At 45.5% G+C, this 18041-nt stretch overlaps 1 protein-coding gene across 2 annotated transcripts in view; it reads left to right on the plus strand.

The window, feature by feature from the left end:
- The first annotated feature begins 3397 nt into the window (after positions 1–3397).
- The window catches only part of SCCPDH (saccharopine dehydrogenase (putative)), a 46297-nt gene continuing 31653 nt past the window's right edge, over positions 3398–18041 (plus strand). For both annotated transcript variants that reach the window (XR_003119767.1, XM_025386977.1), the window contains exons 1-2: positions 3398–3953; positions 6198–6310. Coding sequence is in view for 1 of the 2 variants with exons in the window: in XM_025386977.1 (XP_025242762.1) it covers positions 3473–3953; positions 6198–6310 (594 nt within the window). In the remaining variant the exon portion in view is untranslated. The remainder of the gene's footprint in view (positions 3954–6197; positions 6311–18041) is intronic.

The following is an 18041-nucleotide window of genomic DNA, read 5'->3' on the forward strand; positions in this document are numbered from 1 at the left end:
TTTTTTTTTAGGGACATAGTCTTGCTCTGTTGCCCAGGCTGCAGTGCAGTAGTGTGATCATGATTTACTATAACCTCGAACTCTTGGGCTCAAGGAATCTTCCCACCTCAACCTCCCAAGTAGCTAGGACTACAGAGGCACATCACCACACCGAGCTAATTAAAATAAAATAAAATAAAAAACTTTTTTTAAAGAGGTGGGGTCTTGGCCGGGCGCGGTGGCTCAAGCCTGTAATCCCAGCACTTTGGGAGGCCGAGACGGGCGGATCACAAGGTCAGGAGATCGAGACCATCCTGGCTAACCCGGTGAAACCCCGTCTCTACTAAAAAATACAAAAAACTAGCCGGGCGAGGTGGCGGGCGCCTGTAGTCCCAGCTACTCTGGAGGCTGAGGCAGGAGAATGGCGTGAACCCGGGAGGCGGAGCTTGCAGTGAGCTGAGATCCGGCCACTGCACTCCAGCCTGGGCGACAGAGCGAGACTCCGTCTCAAAAAAAAAAAAAAAAAAAAGAGGTGGGGTCTTGCTACATTGCCTAGGCTGGTCTCAAACTTCTGGACTCGTGATCTTCCTGCCTTGGGCTCCCAAAGCGCTGGGATTACAGGCGTTGAGTCTCTGTGTCCAGCCAACTTCATTCTTTTTTGTTGTTGTTGTGTATTTTTTACCTAGAACCACCTGAATAGTCATACTTCGTTCTTTATAGCTGTACAGTTCCTATGGAATGAATAGGACACAATGATTTATTTCATAATTCCTCTGATAAAGGACATTGCATTTGTTTCTACTTTTTGTTATTACAAAGCAATGCTGCAATGACCATTATGTTAGTCAATTTTTGCGTTGCTATAAAGGAATGCCTGAGGCTGGTTTATTTATTTATTTATTTATTTATTTATCTATTTATTTATTTTGAGACGGAGTCTCTCTCTGTCGCCCAGGCTGGAGTGCAGTCGCCGGATCTCAGCTCACTGCAAGCTCCACCTCCCGGGTTTACGCCATTCTCCTGCCTCAGCTTCCCGAGTAGCTGGGACTACAGGCGCCGCCACCTCGCCCGGCTAAGTTTTTGTATTTTTTAGTAAAGACGGGGTTTCACCGTGTCAGCCAGGATGGTCTCGATCTCCTGACCTCGTGATCCGCCCGTCTCGGCCTCCCAAAGTGCTGGGATTACAGGCTTGAGCCACCGCGCCCGGCCGAGGCTGGTTAATTTATTAAGAAAAAAGGTTTTATTTTGGCTTATGGTTCTGCAGGAAGTACATAAAGCATAGTGTCAGCATGTGCTTCTGGTGAGGCCTCAGGAAGCTTCCAGTGGTGGCCGAAGGTGAAGTGGAGCTAATGTATCACATGGTGAGAGAGGGAGCGAGAGAGAGAAGGATGAGTTAGGCTCTTTCAACTACAAGAGCAGCTCTTGTATGAACTCATACAGAGAGAACTCACTCATTATCCTGGGGATGGCACCAAGCCATTCATGAGGGATCCACCCCCATGACCCAAACATCTCCCACCAGGCCCCATCTCCAGCGCTGGGGATTACATTTCAACATGTGATTTGGGGGAGCTAAACATCCAAACCATGGCAAGCATTATTGCCAAAATACACACACACACACACACACACACACACATATATAGTTTTTAGTTTTAGGGTTTTTTTTCTTTTCTTTTCTTTTCTTTTTTTTGAGACGAAGTCTGGCACTGTCGCCCAGGCTGGAGTGCAGTGGCCGGATCGCAGCTCACTGCAAGCTCCACCTCCCGGGTTTACACCGTTCTCCTGCCTCAGCCTCCCGAGTAGCTGGGACTACAGGCTCCTGCCACCTCGCCCGGCTAGTTTTTTGTATTTTTTAGTAGAGACGCGGTTTCACCGGGTTAGCCAGGATGGTCTCGATCTCCTGACCTTGTGATCTGCCCGCTTCGGCAGATCACAAACTGCTGGGATTACAGGCTTGAGCCACTGCACCCGGCCTTTTTTTTTTCTTTTAAGAGACAATGTCTCACTTTGTCACCCAGGCTGGAGTGTAGCTCACTATAACCTCCAACTCCCAGGTTCAAGCAATCCTCCTGCCTCAGCCTCCCAAGTAGCTGGGACCAAAGGTGCGTGTCACTGTACCCGGCTCTGTAAGATTATTTTGTAGCGACTGTTTACTCCACTAGAATGTAAACTTCTTGAGGGCAGGGGCTTTATTTGTTGCCATATCCCCAGTACTTTATTCTTAGTGCCTAGTATATAGTTAAGTGTGTAAAATACTTGAATGCTTACTACTTTATACCCACCAGATGGACATGAATGAAGCTTGAGAATACCAAGTGCTGACAAGGATGTAAAGCAAGAGGATTCTGGTATCCTGCTGAGAGTGAGTATCCTGCGTGCGCTTTAAAGAGCAATGAGATAACTCAAATGTGAATATTCTAGCACCAACCATTTTCATTCCTGACATATATTCGATATACTTTCGCACAGGTGCTTCAGGAGAAATGCACAAGAATTTTATTGTAGCATTCTTTGTGTTGTACAAAAGCACTCTACAAAATTGTTCAAAAGCATTGTAGAATTTGGTGTATTTCTCTCTCTCTCCACACACGCATCACAGACATTTTTTAAAATTCTGAATCATTTGGGAATAAGTTCATGATATCATGACCAAATAAGAAAGTTGCAGGATTAACATTTACAAAATATGCAAAATATGCAAAACAGTACTATATTTATAAATACATATATAACAAGCAGAAAGATAGGAATAGGAATAATAAACACTGAATTCAGGCAAGTGGCCGCCTCGGGGACCGGAAAGGAAATGTATTCAGGAATGAATACCTGGAAACCTCGCTATCTGGAATATTTTTCTTAAGCTGTGTTGAGGGCACATATTTGTTATTGGCTGTACCTTTTTTGCAAGACTAATATATTTCATAATTTTTTAAAGCATCCATTTATTCCTATTTTAATGAGAGTTTTTAAAAATCAGGAATGGGCTGGGTGCAGTGGCTCATGCCTGTAATCCCAGCACTTTGGGAGGTCGAGGTGGCTGGATCACCTGAGGTCAGGAGTTGGAGACCAGCCTGGTCAACAAGGTGAAACCCCATCTCTACTAAAAACACAAAAATTAGCCAGGCGTGGGGGCGCTCGCCTGTAGTCCCAGCTCCTCAGGAGCCTGAGGCAGGAGAATTGCTTGAACCCGGGAGGCGGAGGTTGCAGTGTGCGGAGATCGCGCCACCGCAGTGCAGCCTGGGCGACAGAGTGAGACTCCGTCTCAAAAAAAGAAAAGGAAAAAGAAAGGGAAAAAAAGGAAGAAAAGCAAGCAAGTAAAGCAGCTCAAAGGTTCTTGGCGTGGGCCACCGGCAGGTTTTCTCGCTCTCTCTTTGCGCCACGCCCACGTGCAACAAGAAGAAACGGCTGCCGCCTCCAGCTTCCAGCAGGGCGGGAAGATGCGCTGCGCGGGGCGGCCAGAGCCGTGCGGGAAAAACGGCAGGAGGGAACTATGGGCCGCGGCGGGCGCCTGCCAGGCTTGGAAGCGGACTGGCAGCCAGAGCCACCGCCCAAGGAAGCCTCGCGTCCGAGGCTCCCCGGGCAAGCGGCTGCTCTGCGGCTCCGGCGCCAGACGGCGTGGGCCTGGGCGCGGCCCTGGCCCGGCGGCGCGCGCGGGGTGAAGGGAGCGCGGCGCTGGCGGCGGCGACGCGGCGGTTGCTGCGCCGGGTACTGGGGTCGCTGCCGGAGGCGCAGGCGCCGTGGACTCAGCGCGCCCCGGGCCTGGGCTCGCAGTGGACTCGTCATGGCGACCGAGCAGAGGCCTTTCCACCTGGTGGTGTTCGGCGCCTCTGGCTTCACCGGCCAGTTCGTGACCGAGGAGGTGGCCCGGGAGCAGGTGGACCCGGAGCGGAGCTCCCGCCTGCCCTGGGCGGTGGCGGGCCGCTCCCGGGAGAAGCTGCAGCGGGTGCTGGAGAAGGCGGCCCTGAAGCTGGGTAAAGGGGCGGGCTGGACGGGGCTGCGCGGTGGCTGGGCCGGGGACCCCGCGTCGCCCCAAACCAGCGTTTCTCCGCAGGGGTGCGTGTCCCCGAGCCCTGCGTGAGGACAGGAAGAGGAGAGGGAGGGATGTTTCAAGTATTGCCACAGCTTTGTTCCACCTCCTTAACTATATACGGGTGTGTGTGTGTGTGTGTGTGTATATACACACACCAGGGATACACACTGAATACACACACACACACACACTCACTCACTTCCTCCTGTTTCCCGCTTTTGCATGTCTGTCTCAGTTTGGGGAGTTCCCCTGGCGAAATGGCCAAGAACTTGAGTTGCCCCTCTCTCTGCTTCATCCTGCCCCGCAGCAGGGGCACCTGTTGAGTCTGCGGGTTTCTTAATATTTGGTCGGAGAGGAGGGGAGGGCTTTGGTCTCTTGGAGATCGGAGTCTCCCTTTGCCTCGTGTTTTGAGGACAGGAGAGCAAACTTAAGAGTTGTATTGACAGTGTCTTTGTGGCTATTCTGTTTTAGTTTCTTTTTTGTGTGTAAGAATACTCCAGCAGTATTCCTCTTCAGAGAATAAAAAGTGTGTATTTCTGGTTTAGACGCTTACTTATTCTAAGCATTCAGGTAGCATATATTCATTGATTCTCTAAGCATTCAGGTAGCGTCTATTTATTGAGTGACCTTGTCCTTGCTGAGACCTGTCCCGAGTCTGGGGTGCAGGATGGGACAGAGAGGAGACAGACGCAGGGATCCTGCTGCCTTCATGGCTGGGGAGACATCTGACTTACGACTCCGTAGCCTTTAAATTTGGCTATTAACTCCCCACCGTAGATTTCCCTTACACAGACACCCGTTAGAGTTCTGGAAATACTACATTCTTTCTGTTTAATCTACTTTCGTACAATGCCCTGCTCGGAGTGCTTTTTGTTCGTGGTTATGTACAGAAGACACCACGTAGGCTGGACTCTCCTTGATGCTGACACTACCAACACGTAATTCTGACCAAAGAGCTTTTTGGTCGTTATTTTTCCAAGAGAAGTAATTTCACTATTAAATTATATGCTTCCATTTCTTTTTCCGGCTCAGCAAGATCGTACCGGTACAGCCTAGTCACTTACCATATATAATGCTCAAATCCAGTTTTATTGTGGGGGATATACCTTCACCTATTGAAACCTGCATCACTTAGTTGAGCCAGTTAATTCCAATTATTTTCTTATGAGCCTGTGTGTTTATGTAGCGTGTGCTTTTCACCTCAGAGTTCTAATTTTGTTTGTTTGTTTGTTTTTTGTTTTTTTGCCATTCTCCTGCCTCAGCCTGCCGAGTAGCTGGGTCTACAGGCGCCCGCCACCACACCCGGCTAATTTTTTGTATTTTTAGTAGAGACGGGGTTTCACCGTGTTAGCCAGGATGGTTTCGATCTGCTGACCTCGTGATCCGCCCGTCTCGGCCTCCCAAAGTGCTGGGATTACAGGCGTGAGCCACCACACCTGGCCCTAATGGTTTTGATGTTAACAGTCAGTCCGAGACTCTCCATCACCTACAACTAAATCATGCATAGTGATTGTTTAGTAGTTGATGAGGAACTTTATTTTTTTAAAGACAAGGTGTCATTCTGCTACCCAGGCTGGAGTGCAGTGGCGTGATCACAGCTCGCTGCAGCCTCGACCTCTGTGTCTAAGTGATTCTGCCACCTCAGCCTCCTGAGTAGCTGGGACTACAGGCGTATGCCACCATGTCAGATAATTTTTTTTTTTATTTTTTATTAGTAGAGACAAGGTCTCTTGCTATGTTGCCCAAGCTGGTCTGGAATTCCTGAGCTCGAGAAGTCCTTGGCCTCCCAAAGTGCTGAGCCGCTGCCCCTGGCCAAGAAACTATTTTTATGACATAAATTTCTTGTTGGAGAGGAAGTCTGGATAGTTATCTGATCAGCATTTAAACTTGATCGTTAAATTGTCGTGTTACACAGGGTTGTTATTTACACAACGCTTTTATTAGATTTTTTTTTTAAAGGTCAGGTTTTTAGTAACGCTTAGTGTTAACTCAGTTTTCCTTATAACCTTTTCCTTTTTTATTACCTGATTAAAAACAGTTTTATCTTTTGTCTAAACGGGAGAGCTAGCTTTCAGTATATCAGTGTATTTAGTAATTTGCTGGTCACTGATTACTATACAAAGAAGACAAGCAAGATGTAATCCTCTACCGGAATTTTCTTTACTTCATTTGTTTCTTATTTTAGGAAGACCAACACTGTCGTCTGAAGTTGGAATCATCATTTGTGATATCGCTGATCCAGCCTCACTTGATGAAATGGCTAAACAGGCAACAGTTGTCCTCAATTGCGTAGGACCAGTAAGTAATCAACCCTTCTTTGTATCAGAACAAACAATCCATTCATTTCTAGCAAACTATTCCAGAGGAACATAAGGGCAGAGGACAGAATTGTTGGTTGAAGGCCTTAACCCCATATGGGGAGTTTTTCCTTCTTGCGAGGAGCAAATGGAGATTACCAAAGTCTCCTGAGAGAGATTGACAGGCTCTCTATGACCCTATCCTTAGGGCATGTGTACTGGCTTGTTGATTGGTTACATCTGTGATTATCAGAATTTTCTTTCCTTTTTACTGTCTGCCCCTTCAGTGTGTATCCCTGGTATATTTTTTATTTATAAATTATATTCTTATATTACTGGGTAAATATATTTTTTAAATGCACAAAAAGAATAAAAAGGACTCATTTATTGAATGAATATTTATTGATACTTACCGTATGTAAAATGCATTATTGCAGGCACGTGGGACACAATGGTGACCGAAACAGAAAATCCCTCGTGGAGATTACATTCTTGTGGGGAAGACAGAAAAATAGGATTGTAATAGGAGGTAATGAAAAGTGCTTTGAAGAAGAGTGAAGCCGAGAAAGGAGAAAAGGTGTTGGCATGTCGGTGTTTTTAGATAGATGGTCAGGGAAGGTTTCTGTGAGGAATTGACATATGAACCAAGATCTGAATGAAATGAGAGCAAATTGCATGAACCTTTTGAGGAGAGGCTTTTCCAGGGAGAGCAGGCACAAAGGTCCTGAGATGCAAGTGTGCTTGGCAAGACTGAAGAGTGTGACAGAGGCCAGTGTGGCTGGGCAGGGCAGAGAGGTGGAGAGTGGATCAGAGGGAAACCCAGGAGCTGGGTCGTGTAGCATCTTACCGGCCGTGGTCAGGACGTGGGTTTTTCTTCCAAGTGTGACCAAGAGGCGTTGAATGGTTGAAAGGAAGGGCTTCATCTGATTTAAATTTGAAGTTCTTTGGCTTCTGATTGAAAAAATAGATAACAAGGGATGAGCAATGGAAAGGTCCAAGCACAAGCCCTGGGGTAGTAGTGGTAGAGGTGCTGAGAAGTCGTTAGGTTCAGAGTATATTTTCAAAGGAGAACAGCTTTTGCTGTTGTACTGAGTATGAAAAAGTCAAGTCACAGGCCATCAGACTTTTGGCCTGTGTAACAAGGTGAATGTTGGTGACATTTAGTGATCTGAAGAAGCCATCACAGTTGGCAAGATGTTTAAAAATTAAACTTCTAAAATATTAATACTTTTTAATTGAGAGCAAAAGGGTTTGTGAATTGCTATTAAATAAAAATGTTGTGGATTTAGATTCATCTCATTCTTAACTAGCTTAGATTCCATCCATGAGGTCCACTGCTCCACTCTGTAATGGAGGCCCTCATCCATCTCCCTTGCCTTTTTCTCCTCAGTACTCTGGAAAAATCCCAGCCCTGGTTATTCTGCTTACCTTCTCTTCACCTGAACGTGAGTAACCCAGTGTGGCTGGAGAAAAGTATATCCCCATGCTAACTGATCACCCTTCAAATATGTGTTTACAAACCTCGTGTGGTGCTCAGCACCTCCAGCAGCTCTGCTCAGGAATTCTCAGGAATTCTCTCTCCTGCTCTCTGAAGTAGCTCACAACTTGTTTTCCTTGCACTTTTAGTATCCCATCTCTCTTTCCTTGTTCTTATCGGATTTTTTTTTTCTTTTTTTTTTAACTATGAAAATAGAAGCTGGTTAATAACAGAATTTCTTTCTTCATCTTCCTACCACCAGATCTATCTACCTACCTAGCTGTCGGCCAATCCGCATCGTACCCTGTAGTCTGCCGTATCTCTTGTTCCAAGGAAAAACTGGTCCTCTTCCTATTGGACACAGTTTTCAAAGACTTTATTATCGGGGGAACCAGCCCCCAATATTTCAACATAGGTTCTTTTCTATTTTCCGTAAGTGTCGGCTGGTCTGAGAAATAAAGAGAAAGAGTACAAAGAGAGAAATTTCACAGCTGGGCCCCAGAGGTATTCCAGTCACACTGCGTTTGCATGCGGTGTTCGAGACTCACTGCCTGATCTCCAAGCCACGTAACAGACTGTCTTAAATCATTAATTTGATTAGCCAATTTTTGATCAGTGCCTTGTTGAGGATTCTACATTTGGGTGGAATTGGCTTGCCAGTCGTTAACAAAATGAGCTGTTTGAATAGATTGACGTAACGCCATTCAAGCAGTGGTTGCTAGCGCAGTGACTGTAATTAGGCCCATGATCACAGCGATTAAAGTGAAAACAAACCTCTTAGATCTTTTTAGAATTTGCTGTAATACTTCATTAATTAAACGTATCGAGGAGGAAGATTCCCAAGGTCTGGGCAAAGTTACTGGAATCCAGATTCCTTCTCGAGCTCGAACCAACATTACACTTTTCCTGGAGTCAAAACGGGAGTTAATGCAAGTGTATAAATGACAATTAATGCATTGGACGGTTTGTTTGTCCAAATTCTGATATTTCCCACTAACAGCATGTAAGGAGGCTTAACACAGCTCTGTATGGGAACAGTCAGGTTGGAGGTAAGCAAAGCAGAATGTCTGAATCCACATTGATACGGAGATGGGGGGGGACAATAGCGGGGACAACAGACAGAAGAGTTTCCCCTTCCCGTAGTCGCAGTCCAGACATGGCAATAGCCAATTTCCAAAGTTCCGGCTCAGAATGGGGAATATCATATGAAGCCTGGGGTGATAATGCCTTTATCTTCCCATTTTAAGGGAAAGAATGAGCTGAATCTCCTATGCAAAGTAGAGGGATGATTCTCGTTCTCCTGATAAGAAATAAAATAAGTAGCCTCCAGGCATTCTTTTCTACCAGAGGAGCAATGGTTTTTTAAATAGCCCTTTGGTGCCCAGTCTATTTCTAAACCATATGAGTCATTTTTAAATACTACTGCATGTGAGTTAACATAGTCTTTCCAAATTAAAGTTTTAGATGGGCCCTCAAAATTTTTAGGACATGGTTTTCCTGCAGGTTTATATTGAAAGTATGGGGTATCTTCCCTTACTCCCCCTTTCATTTGTCTTAAAGGAGAAAGGGAGAGGCCAGAGACCGAATGTCCCAGTTCCTCTGTAGCTGATTTCTCCGGAAGATAAGCAGCCCAGACTTGAGTTTCTAGATGGATACAACCAGGTGCATGTCCAAGGCACTGAGTGGGTGTTTGTAACCTATGGTAACATTAAATGCAGTGCCTTCTTCTCCTGGTTAAGTGGCGCGATGGTCATCTGTAGCTCCAGGCATCCATGCACTATCGTTAGTGTAGATTTCTGCGGGAGCATCCATCTAGGTGAGAGGTTGAATAAGTGGAGGGAAAGGCACATAAGCCCAATAAGAATAATTTTGTGTAGCAGGTAAATCAGTGTGAGAGGAAACTGGTGAGACACAAAGTATAAGAAGGAGAATCATTAAATAAAACCTATTGTAAGCAAGATTGAGTGCTGAAGGAGGAAGAGAAGAGCAGAGGGATGTTCTTTTCAGGCTAATAGAAATGGTGAGATTTTTAGGTTTGTAAGGAGAAAAAGAAAGGTAATTAGGAGAAGTGGGATGAGTTAGATGGGTCTCCGTTGCCATGAGGGAGGATTGAACCAGACCCATTTTGATTTGGTGTGCCTGCTTCTGAGGACTTGGCACAGATCTCACCACGTCTGAGGGCGGTCTCGGACACGGACGTCTTTTCCCTGTGGTTTCATTCACATGAAGTTTAAGTCTTTTAGTGGGCACCCAGGAAGGGGACTGATGATCTCCTGGTGAAACAAAGCATGTCCTCTTTCCCACATTAAGCGGAATCAGAGACAATATTTAAAGGTTTGGGGAAATCCTGTAAGGCAGTGATTATAGGAATTAACTCTGCCTTTTGAGCAGAGGTATAAGGGGTAGAAATAAGCTTGTCTGTAGGACCCACATAACCAGCATTTCCATTGCTGGAGCCATCAGTGAACAGTGTAACAGCCTCAGGAATCGGCTGATCTTTGGTCAATCGAGGGACCACCCAAGATGTCATTTTTATAAAATCAATTTTTTTTTGGATAATGATTGTCAATAATGCCAATAAAATCAGTCAAGTGAATTTGCCACAATGTGGAATGTTGAAAAACGGCTTGAACTTCGAGCCGATTTAAAGGAACTATAATTAAATTCAGATCACATCTGGAAATTTTAAGTATTCTACACCGAGCTTGTCCAATTAGACTGGCCATTTGGTCCAGATAAACAGACGAAGTTTTTGGCACAGAATGAGGAAGAAAACACCACTCTACTAAATCATTATGTTGAACTATTAGCCCAGTAGGGGAGTGTAATGAAGCGAAAACCAGAAGCTGAACAGGCGAGACGGCTGTCCTCTAGATAACTGGGCAGTCTGGATTCTTTCCTCTACGAATTCCAGTTCTAGTGAAGCCTTGGGTGAAAGTGCTGGGACTGCGGAGATTGGAATCTCCACACAGCACAGAAAACAAGTTAGCGCATATGTCGGAATGCCTGAAGTAGGTCTTAAATAATGTTACCCCGAAGTTTTTGGTAGTCATTTAAAGTTTTCAAAGAATTTCTCCTAATTTGAACTTTCTGAGGTTGAATACATTGTTTATCAACCACCATTCCTAAATGTTGAACAAGAGTGGTCTGTTGAATTTTATCCTGAGCGATGTGTAATCCAGCCTCTGTAACACGGCGGCTTAAAATTCGATAATAGTCTATTAATTCTTTATCAGTGGGGGCAGCAATTAAGATATCATCAATATAATGAAGAATATAGGCCTGGGGAAATTGAGCTCACACTGGTGAAAGCACCTGTCCAACATAAAGCTGGCAGATGGTGGGCTATTTGGCATTCCCTGAGGAAGTACTTCCCATTGACAACGACCTGCAGGCTCCTGACTATTGAGAGATGGTACAGTAAAGGCAAATTCTTCACAATCTGATTTATGTAAAGTAATAGTAAAAAAATCTTTAAGATCAATAACTATGGGAGGCCAATGTTTAGGTATTAAAGTAGGGGCAGGCATGCTGGGTTGGATGGCCCCCATAGGTTTAATTACAACGTTAATGGCCCTTAAATTGGTTACCATCTGCCACTTGCCTGATTTTTTTTTTTCTTTTTTAGTAGAAACACAGGAGCATTCCAGGGGGAAAGAGAAGGTTCCACATTTCCAAGTTGTAACTGTTAAGAAACCAATTGAGTCAAAGCCTCCAGTTTTTCTTTAGAGAGTGGCCACTTCTCAATACAAACAGTTGTGTCAGATTTAAGCTTTAATATATGCAGGCAACACGTGATCAGGTAAATTTTGTTACTGGACAGAACGCATGGCCATTTTACACTCATGGTTCGCATTCTCAAAAGCTGACATATGAAGGAGAATACCTTGAGTGTGCTCATCAGAGACAAGTTTTTCAACAGCATCTTGTAATGTAGCTAAAACATCAGGGTATAATTCATAGTGACCTTTTTTAACCCTAGTGAAAGAAACAGGAGCTTGGCCTGGGAGCTCATAATTTATCCCAAGCTCTCATACACACCTTTGTTACGTGTTTTGTGGTGAGAGCATCAAAGACTAATTGGGCGTAAGTATCAGAGAAGCTGTCGGAGCCTGTGAGCTGAGACTGAGTAACTAGAATGCCATTAGTCCGATGTAGCTGAGCCTGCAGACGGGCCTCCTCTGCCCACCATGTACAGCATTGTAAATGCTGAGATGGGGTCAGAACAGCTTTTGCCAAAAGGTCCCTGTGTAAGAGAAGCAAAGTGACCTCAGTACAAAAAGTTTGTAATACCATTTTAACGGAGAAGTAAGACCATACGGAGTAGAAACATCTGTAAATTCTTTTAAAAAGGTAAGACTGAGAGGTACATAATGACACATTTGTACCCCTTGGGTGTCAGGAGGTTCTAGTGTGACCAGATAAGCCCACACATCTATCCACTTTTGTTTTGTTTTGTTTTGGCATAATAAGCGTTGCATTGAAGTTTTAAGAGTAGGTATCCGAGATGGAGTTAGCATAGAAATGACAGGAAAAGCATGTGTAGGTAAGGGAAACTGAGGGTGAGGGGGTCAGACCAGTATGAGAGTGTGAGGAAAGGGCATTGGGGGAGCAGAAGGAGCAGAAGTATACTGGTGATTACTGGTGTCCATGTGTGGAAAAGGGTATAGAGAAGCTGGCTGAGTGGATGGCAAAGTGACTGGTTGAGAAACTGAAACGACTGGAGGGTGAGGGGCTACAATGGATGTGGGAGGGCCTGAAGAATTATAGGTAAATTGTAGTTTGGTCCTGGAGCTATTAGCTGACTCCAGAGGTTTGAAAAGAGAAGAATCAGCATATATGTGGTCCCGGGCTGTCTGAGTCGGAGCCGTGGGAGCTAAAAGTACCGGCTCTTCGTGAAAAGAAACAAGATCATCAAGGGGTGACATTAAACCAAAGTCACTGGAATTAGATAATGAATTCTCAGTATCGTTAGGTGGGGGAGGAGTAGGCGAAGGGAGAGGCTGGTCAGATAACAAAGGCCATGTGGGAGAGGAAGGTTGAGGAAGAGGTGGAGGGTCATCAGATTCAGAAAACTGTGGTAACTGCAGGGGGTCACAGAATTGGTATGTCATTAGGACAGCACGTACCAAGGCCCAATCACCCCAGACAGTGACGGGAACAAAATTCCCTGTCAAGACCAGTTCCTGGAATGTTGCACCAACACGATCCCATAGTTCTACATCTAAGGTTCCTTTTTCAGGAAAATATTTTCCATGGTTACTCGGACACCACCGTTTTAACAGGTGTACATCTGAGTTTCCTTTTTCAGGAAACCAAAGACAGTATGTTTCTACTGCCCTGAATAGAGTGGCCATATTTTCCATGGGCATTCGAACCCTTTTCTGTTTTAACCGGAGCTTAATATAGAAGAGATAAGTATAATGTTTAGACTCCACGTGACCCATAGTTAACCCGGACAATACACAGACAGACTCACCACTCGTCAGGGAACAGAACAAGCATTTCTGTGGACCGAACTGATGATGTTTCTCCGCACCTACCAAAGGGAATCAGGTTCCCACATGCGCTTGGGAAAAAGAAAAACACACGCTGAGTGCCAGATATCGGGGGAACCAGCCCACAGTATTTCAACGTAGATTCTTTTCTATTTTTCCTAAGTGTCGGCCAGTCTGAGAAATAAAGAGAAAGAATACAAAGTGAGAAATTTTACAGCTGGGCCTCTGGGGGTGACATAACGTGTCAGCAGGTTCTGTGATGCCCTTTGAGCTGCAAAACCAGCAAGTTTTCATTAGGGATTTCAAAAGGGGAGGGAGTGTACAAATAGGGAGTGGGTCATAGAGATCACATGCTTCAAAAGGCAATAGAATATCACAAGGCAAATGGCAGAGCAAGATCACAAGGCCAGGGCAAAATTAGAATTACTGATGAGGTTCCATGTCCCTCTGGGCACGCATTATCATTGATAAACATCTTAACAGGAAACGGTTCGAGAGCAGACAACCGGTCTGACTAGAATTTACCAGACTGGAATTTCCTAATCCTAGCAAGCCTGAGAGCGCTGCAGGAGACCAGGGCATATTTCATCCCTTTCTTCAGCCGCATAAGACAGACACTCCCAGAGCGGCCATTTCAGAGACCTCCCCCTGGGAATGCATTCCCTTCCCAGGGTTATTCCTTACTGGGAAAATAAGTCAGTGATATTTCTCCTATTCGCTTTCTGCAAGAAGAGAAATATGACTCTGTTCTGCCCGGCCCCACAGGCATCAGACCTTATGGTTATCTCCCTTGTTCCCTGAAAATCACTGTTATCCTGTTCCTTTTTTAGGATGCCCAGATTTCATATTATTCAAACACACATGTTTTACAAACAATTTGTACAGATAACACAATCATCATAGGGCCCTGAGGCAACATACATCCTCAGTTTAGGAAGATGACGGGATTAAGAGATTAAAGACAGGCATAGGAAATCACAAGAATATTGATTCAGGAAGTGATAAATGTCCATGAAATCTTTACAATTTATGTTCAGAGATGATAGTAAAGACAGGCATAAGAAATTATAAAAGTGTTAATTTGGGGAACTAATAAATGTCCATGAAATCTTCACAGTTTATGTTCTTCTGCCACGGCTTCAGCGGGTCCCTCTGTTCGGGGTTCCTGACTTGCCTCAACACTTCATGTTTACAGTTACACATTATCTTTTTCTCGGATTTCTCCTCTTTACTGGATTATTTCCATCAGCATTTAAATACGTGATATCTCCCATCTTTAAAGAAAAGCTTCTTAGGCCGGGCACGGTGGCTCAAGCCTGTAATCCCAGCACTTTGGGAGGCCGAGACGGGCAGATCACGAGGTCAGGAGATCGAGACCATCCTGGTTAACACGGTGAAACCCCGTCTCTACTAAAAAATACAAAAATCTAGCCGGCCGGGGTGGCGGACGCCTGTAGTCCCAGCTACTCGGGAGGCGGAGGCAGGAGAATGGCCTGAACCCGGGAGGCGGAGCTTGCAGTGAGCTGAGATCCGGCCACTGCACTCCAGCCTGGGTGACAGCGCGAGACTCCGTCTCAAAAAAAAAAAAAAAAAAAAAAAAAAAGAAAAGCTTCTTGATTCCACATACCCTTCCAACTACTCTATTTGTTGTGGCCCCCTTTGAGCAACCTCCTTGAAAGAATTCTCACGACTCACTATCTCTGCTGCTTCACCTCCTCCTCAAACAACTCCTGTTGGGCTTTTGTTTTCCTCCCTCCTCTCTCCTCCTCCCTCCTCCAGTGAAAGTACTCTGCTAAAGTCCCATCCTATCAAATCCAGTCCTCATCTGAAAGCTTTCGGCATTGATCCAGCTGACCACTTTCTCCTTTCTTTACTTGGCTTCTGCATTGTCATCTTCTCGTAGTTTTCCTCCTGTCCACCAGTTTCACCCTGGAAGTCCTAGTCTCCTCCTTTGTGTCTTTATCCCCCCCACTCTAAATGCCTGAGGCCTCAGTGTTCAAGCTTTAGAACCTCAGTATCCTCATTCAGGCATTAGGTTGCAGTAAAGTGAAAATGACCAAATGCAGAGTGGTGCTGAGGCCCCCTTTGTGTGATGGAAACTCTCCCACAACCCCCTCAGGATACCTGCTGTGTCCTGCCTTCAACACATGAGCACTTAACGTGGCCCAGGGAATGTCTTGTGGTCAGTCCATATGGTAACTGTTAATAGAACGTCATGTTTTTCTTTGTGTTTTTTGTAAACATTAACGTGAATGAAAGTTCTAATATTTACTTCCACCCTCAGTGGATCATTCTGTGCTTCCCTTGGGGAAGACTACTTGGGAGACCACTGGGTTAGAAGATGGAGCTCTGAGGGCCGGGCGCGGTGGCTCACGCCTGGAATCCCAGCACTTTGGGAGGCCGAGGCAGGCAGATCACTTGAGGTCAGGAGTTTGAGACCAGCCTGGCCAACATAGTGAAACCCTGTCTCTACTAAAAATACAAAAAATTAGCTGGACATGGTGGTGTGTGCCTATAATCCCGGCTACTCGGGAGGCTGAGGCAAGAGAATCGCTTGAACCCGGGAGGCGGAAGTTATAGTGAGCCGAGATTACGCCATTGTATTCCAGCCTGGGCAACAGGAATGAAACTCCGGCTCAAAAAAAAAAAACAGAAGAAGATGGAGCATGGAGAGCAGGATTGCAGTTCTGACCTCTAAGCTAATTGGCCTCACAGGAGAAGGATCTCCCCGAGATGAAGGATTGCTGCTCTGACTGTGTTCACCTATCTCAGACAAGCACAGGGTACGAAGTGGAGAAAAATCTATCAAGTTCATAAAATAGGAATAAGTGAGAAGGCTCAACTCCAGATTACTCAAAGAAGTGGGCCAGGTGTGACAAAATGCAGTAAAAGTAAGGAATGGGCAGACTGAGAGTGAGCCTGTGGCTGTGAGGCAGAGCCTGGAGGAGCTGGGAGTTGGCCTGGCAGAACGGAGGGAGGATGCTCCAGGCAGTGGAAGCAAGCACACTGGGTGTGGAGAAGCAGCATGCTTGGGGAATTACATGGAATTTAGAACTGCTGGAAGATGAGAATTAAGGGACTGTGGTATGACATGATGCTAAGGACTTTCTGTGACATGCTAAGAAGTTTGGACTTTGTACTATATATTGTAGAGGTTGTTTTTGTTATTTTTATTATACTTTAAGTTCTAGGGTACATGTGTACAACATGCAGGCTCATTACATAGGTATACATGTGCCATGCTGGCCTGCTGCACCCATCAGCCCGTCACTTACATTAGGTATTTCCTCCAGTGCTATCTCTACCCCCACCCCCAACCCCATGACAGGCCCTGGTGTGTGATGTTCCCCACCCCGTGTCCATGTGTTCTCATTGTTCAATTCCCACCTATGAGTGAGAACATGCAGTGTTTGGTTTTCTGTCCTCGTGATAGTTTGCTCAGAATGATGGTTTCCAGCTTCATCCATGTCCCTGCAAAGGATGTCAACTCATCCTTTTTTATGGCTGTATAGTATTCCATGGTGTCTATGTGCCACATTTTCTTAATCCAGTCTATCAGGTTTTAAGAGTGGATATGTTACAGGAGTGAGGCAGGAGGAAAGGTGACATCAGATTTTTATTTTAGAATAACAGTTTGTTATGTATTTGGAGATGGGGCTAGCTGGCTGCAGTGTAACCAGTTAGGGCCTATTTGTCGTAAATTAGATGAGTGTTGATGGGGTCTGAACTAAGATATAATTGTGTAGGGGAGAGGAGACTGATTTGAGATATTTTTAGGAGACTGAATCGATAAAACTTGGTGACTTCCAGGATAGGTAGCGTGAGAAACTTCTTCCAGATTTCTTTTTTTTGACGGGTCTTGCTTTGTCACCCAGGCTGGAGTGCAGTGGCGCAATCTCGGCTCACTGCAACCTCCACCTCCCGGGTTCAAGCAATTCTCCCGTCTCAGCCTTCTGAGTAGCTGGAACTACAGGCTCACGCCACCACGCCCAACTAATTTTTGTATTTTTAGTAGAGACGGGGTTTCACCAAATTGGCCAGGCTGGTCTTGAACTCCTGACCTCAGGTGATCCACCTGCCTCGGCCTCCCAAAGTGCTGGGATTACAGGCATGACCCAGCCTGCTTCCAGGTTTTAACCTGAGAATTATGTGGGGAGTAATGCCATTGATAATAACAGAAAAGAAGACATCTGAGTGCCATGTGCCTAGCCCTGCGCCAGGCTCTTTGTATTCTCTTATTTCATCCTCACAGCTCCCAGGGAAGTGGGTGTTCTTCATCGCCATTCTGTGATTGAAGAGGTTGGTGCTTAAAGAGGTAAAGTGACTTGCCCAAGGTCACACAGCTAGTGGCTGCAGAGCCTGGATGTAAGTCGGGCCTGACTTTAAAGCCCACATTCTAGGCCACTCTGCTGTTCAGCCGTTTGCACAGTTTTGTCTCAGAGTCTTTCCTCATTTGAGCACATCAGAAAGATGTTAGAAGTGGGACCCAGGCAGGCTGAACTAGAGGCTATAGTTTGTTTTTTATTTTTATTTTTTTGAGATGGGAGTCTCACTTTGTTGCCCAGGCTGGAGTACAGTGGCACGAACACAGCTCACTGCTGTGTCAACCTCCTGGGCTCAAGTGATCTTCCCGCCTCAGCCCTGCAAGTAGCGGGGACTATAGGCTCATGCCATCACATCTGTCTACTTTTTGTATTTTTTGTAGAGACAGGGTTTTGCCCTGTGGCCCAGGCTGGTCTCTAGCTCCTGAGCTCAAG

Source organism: Theropithecus gelada, chromosome 1 (genome assembly GCF_003255815.1).
Source record: "Theropithecus gelada isolate Dixy chromosome 1, Tgel_1.0, whole genome shotgun sequence".
Classification (NCBI taxonomy): Eukaryota; Metazoa; Chordata; class Mammalia; order Primates; family Cercopithecidae; genus Theropithecus; species Theropithecus gelada.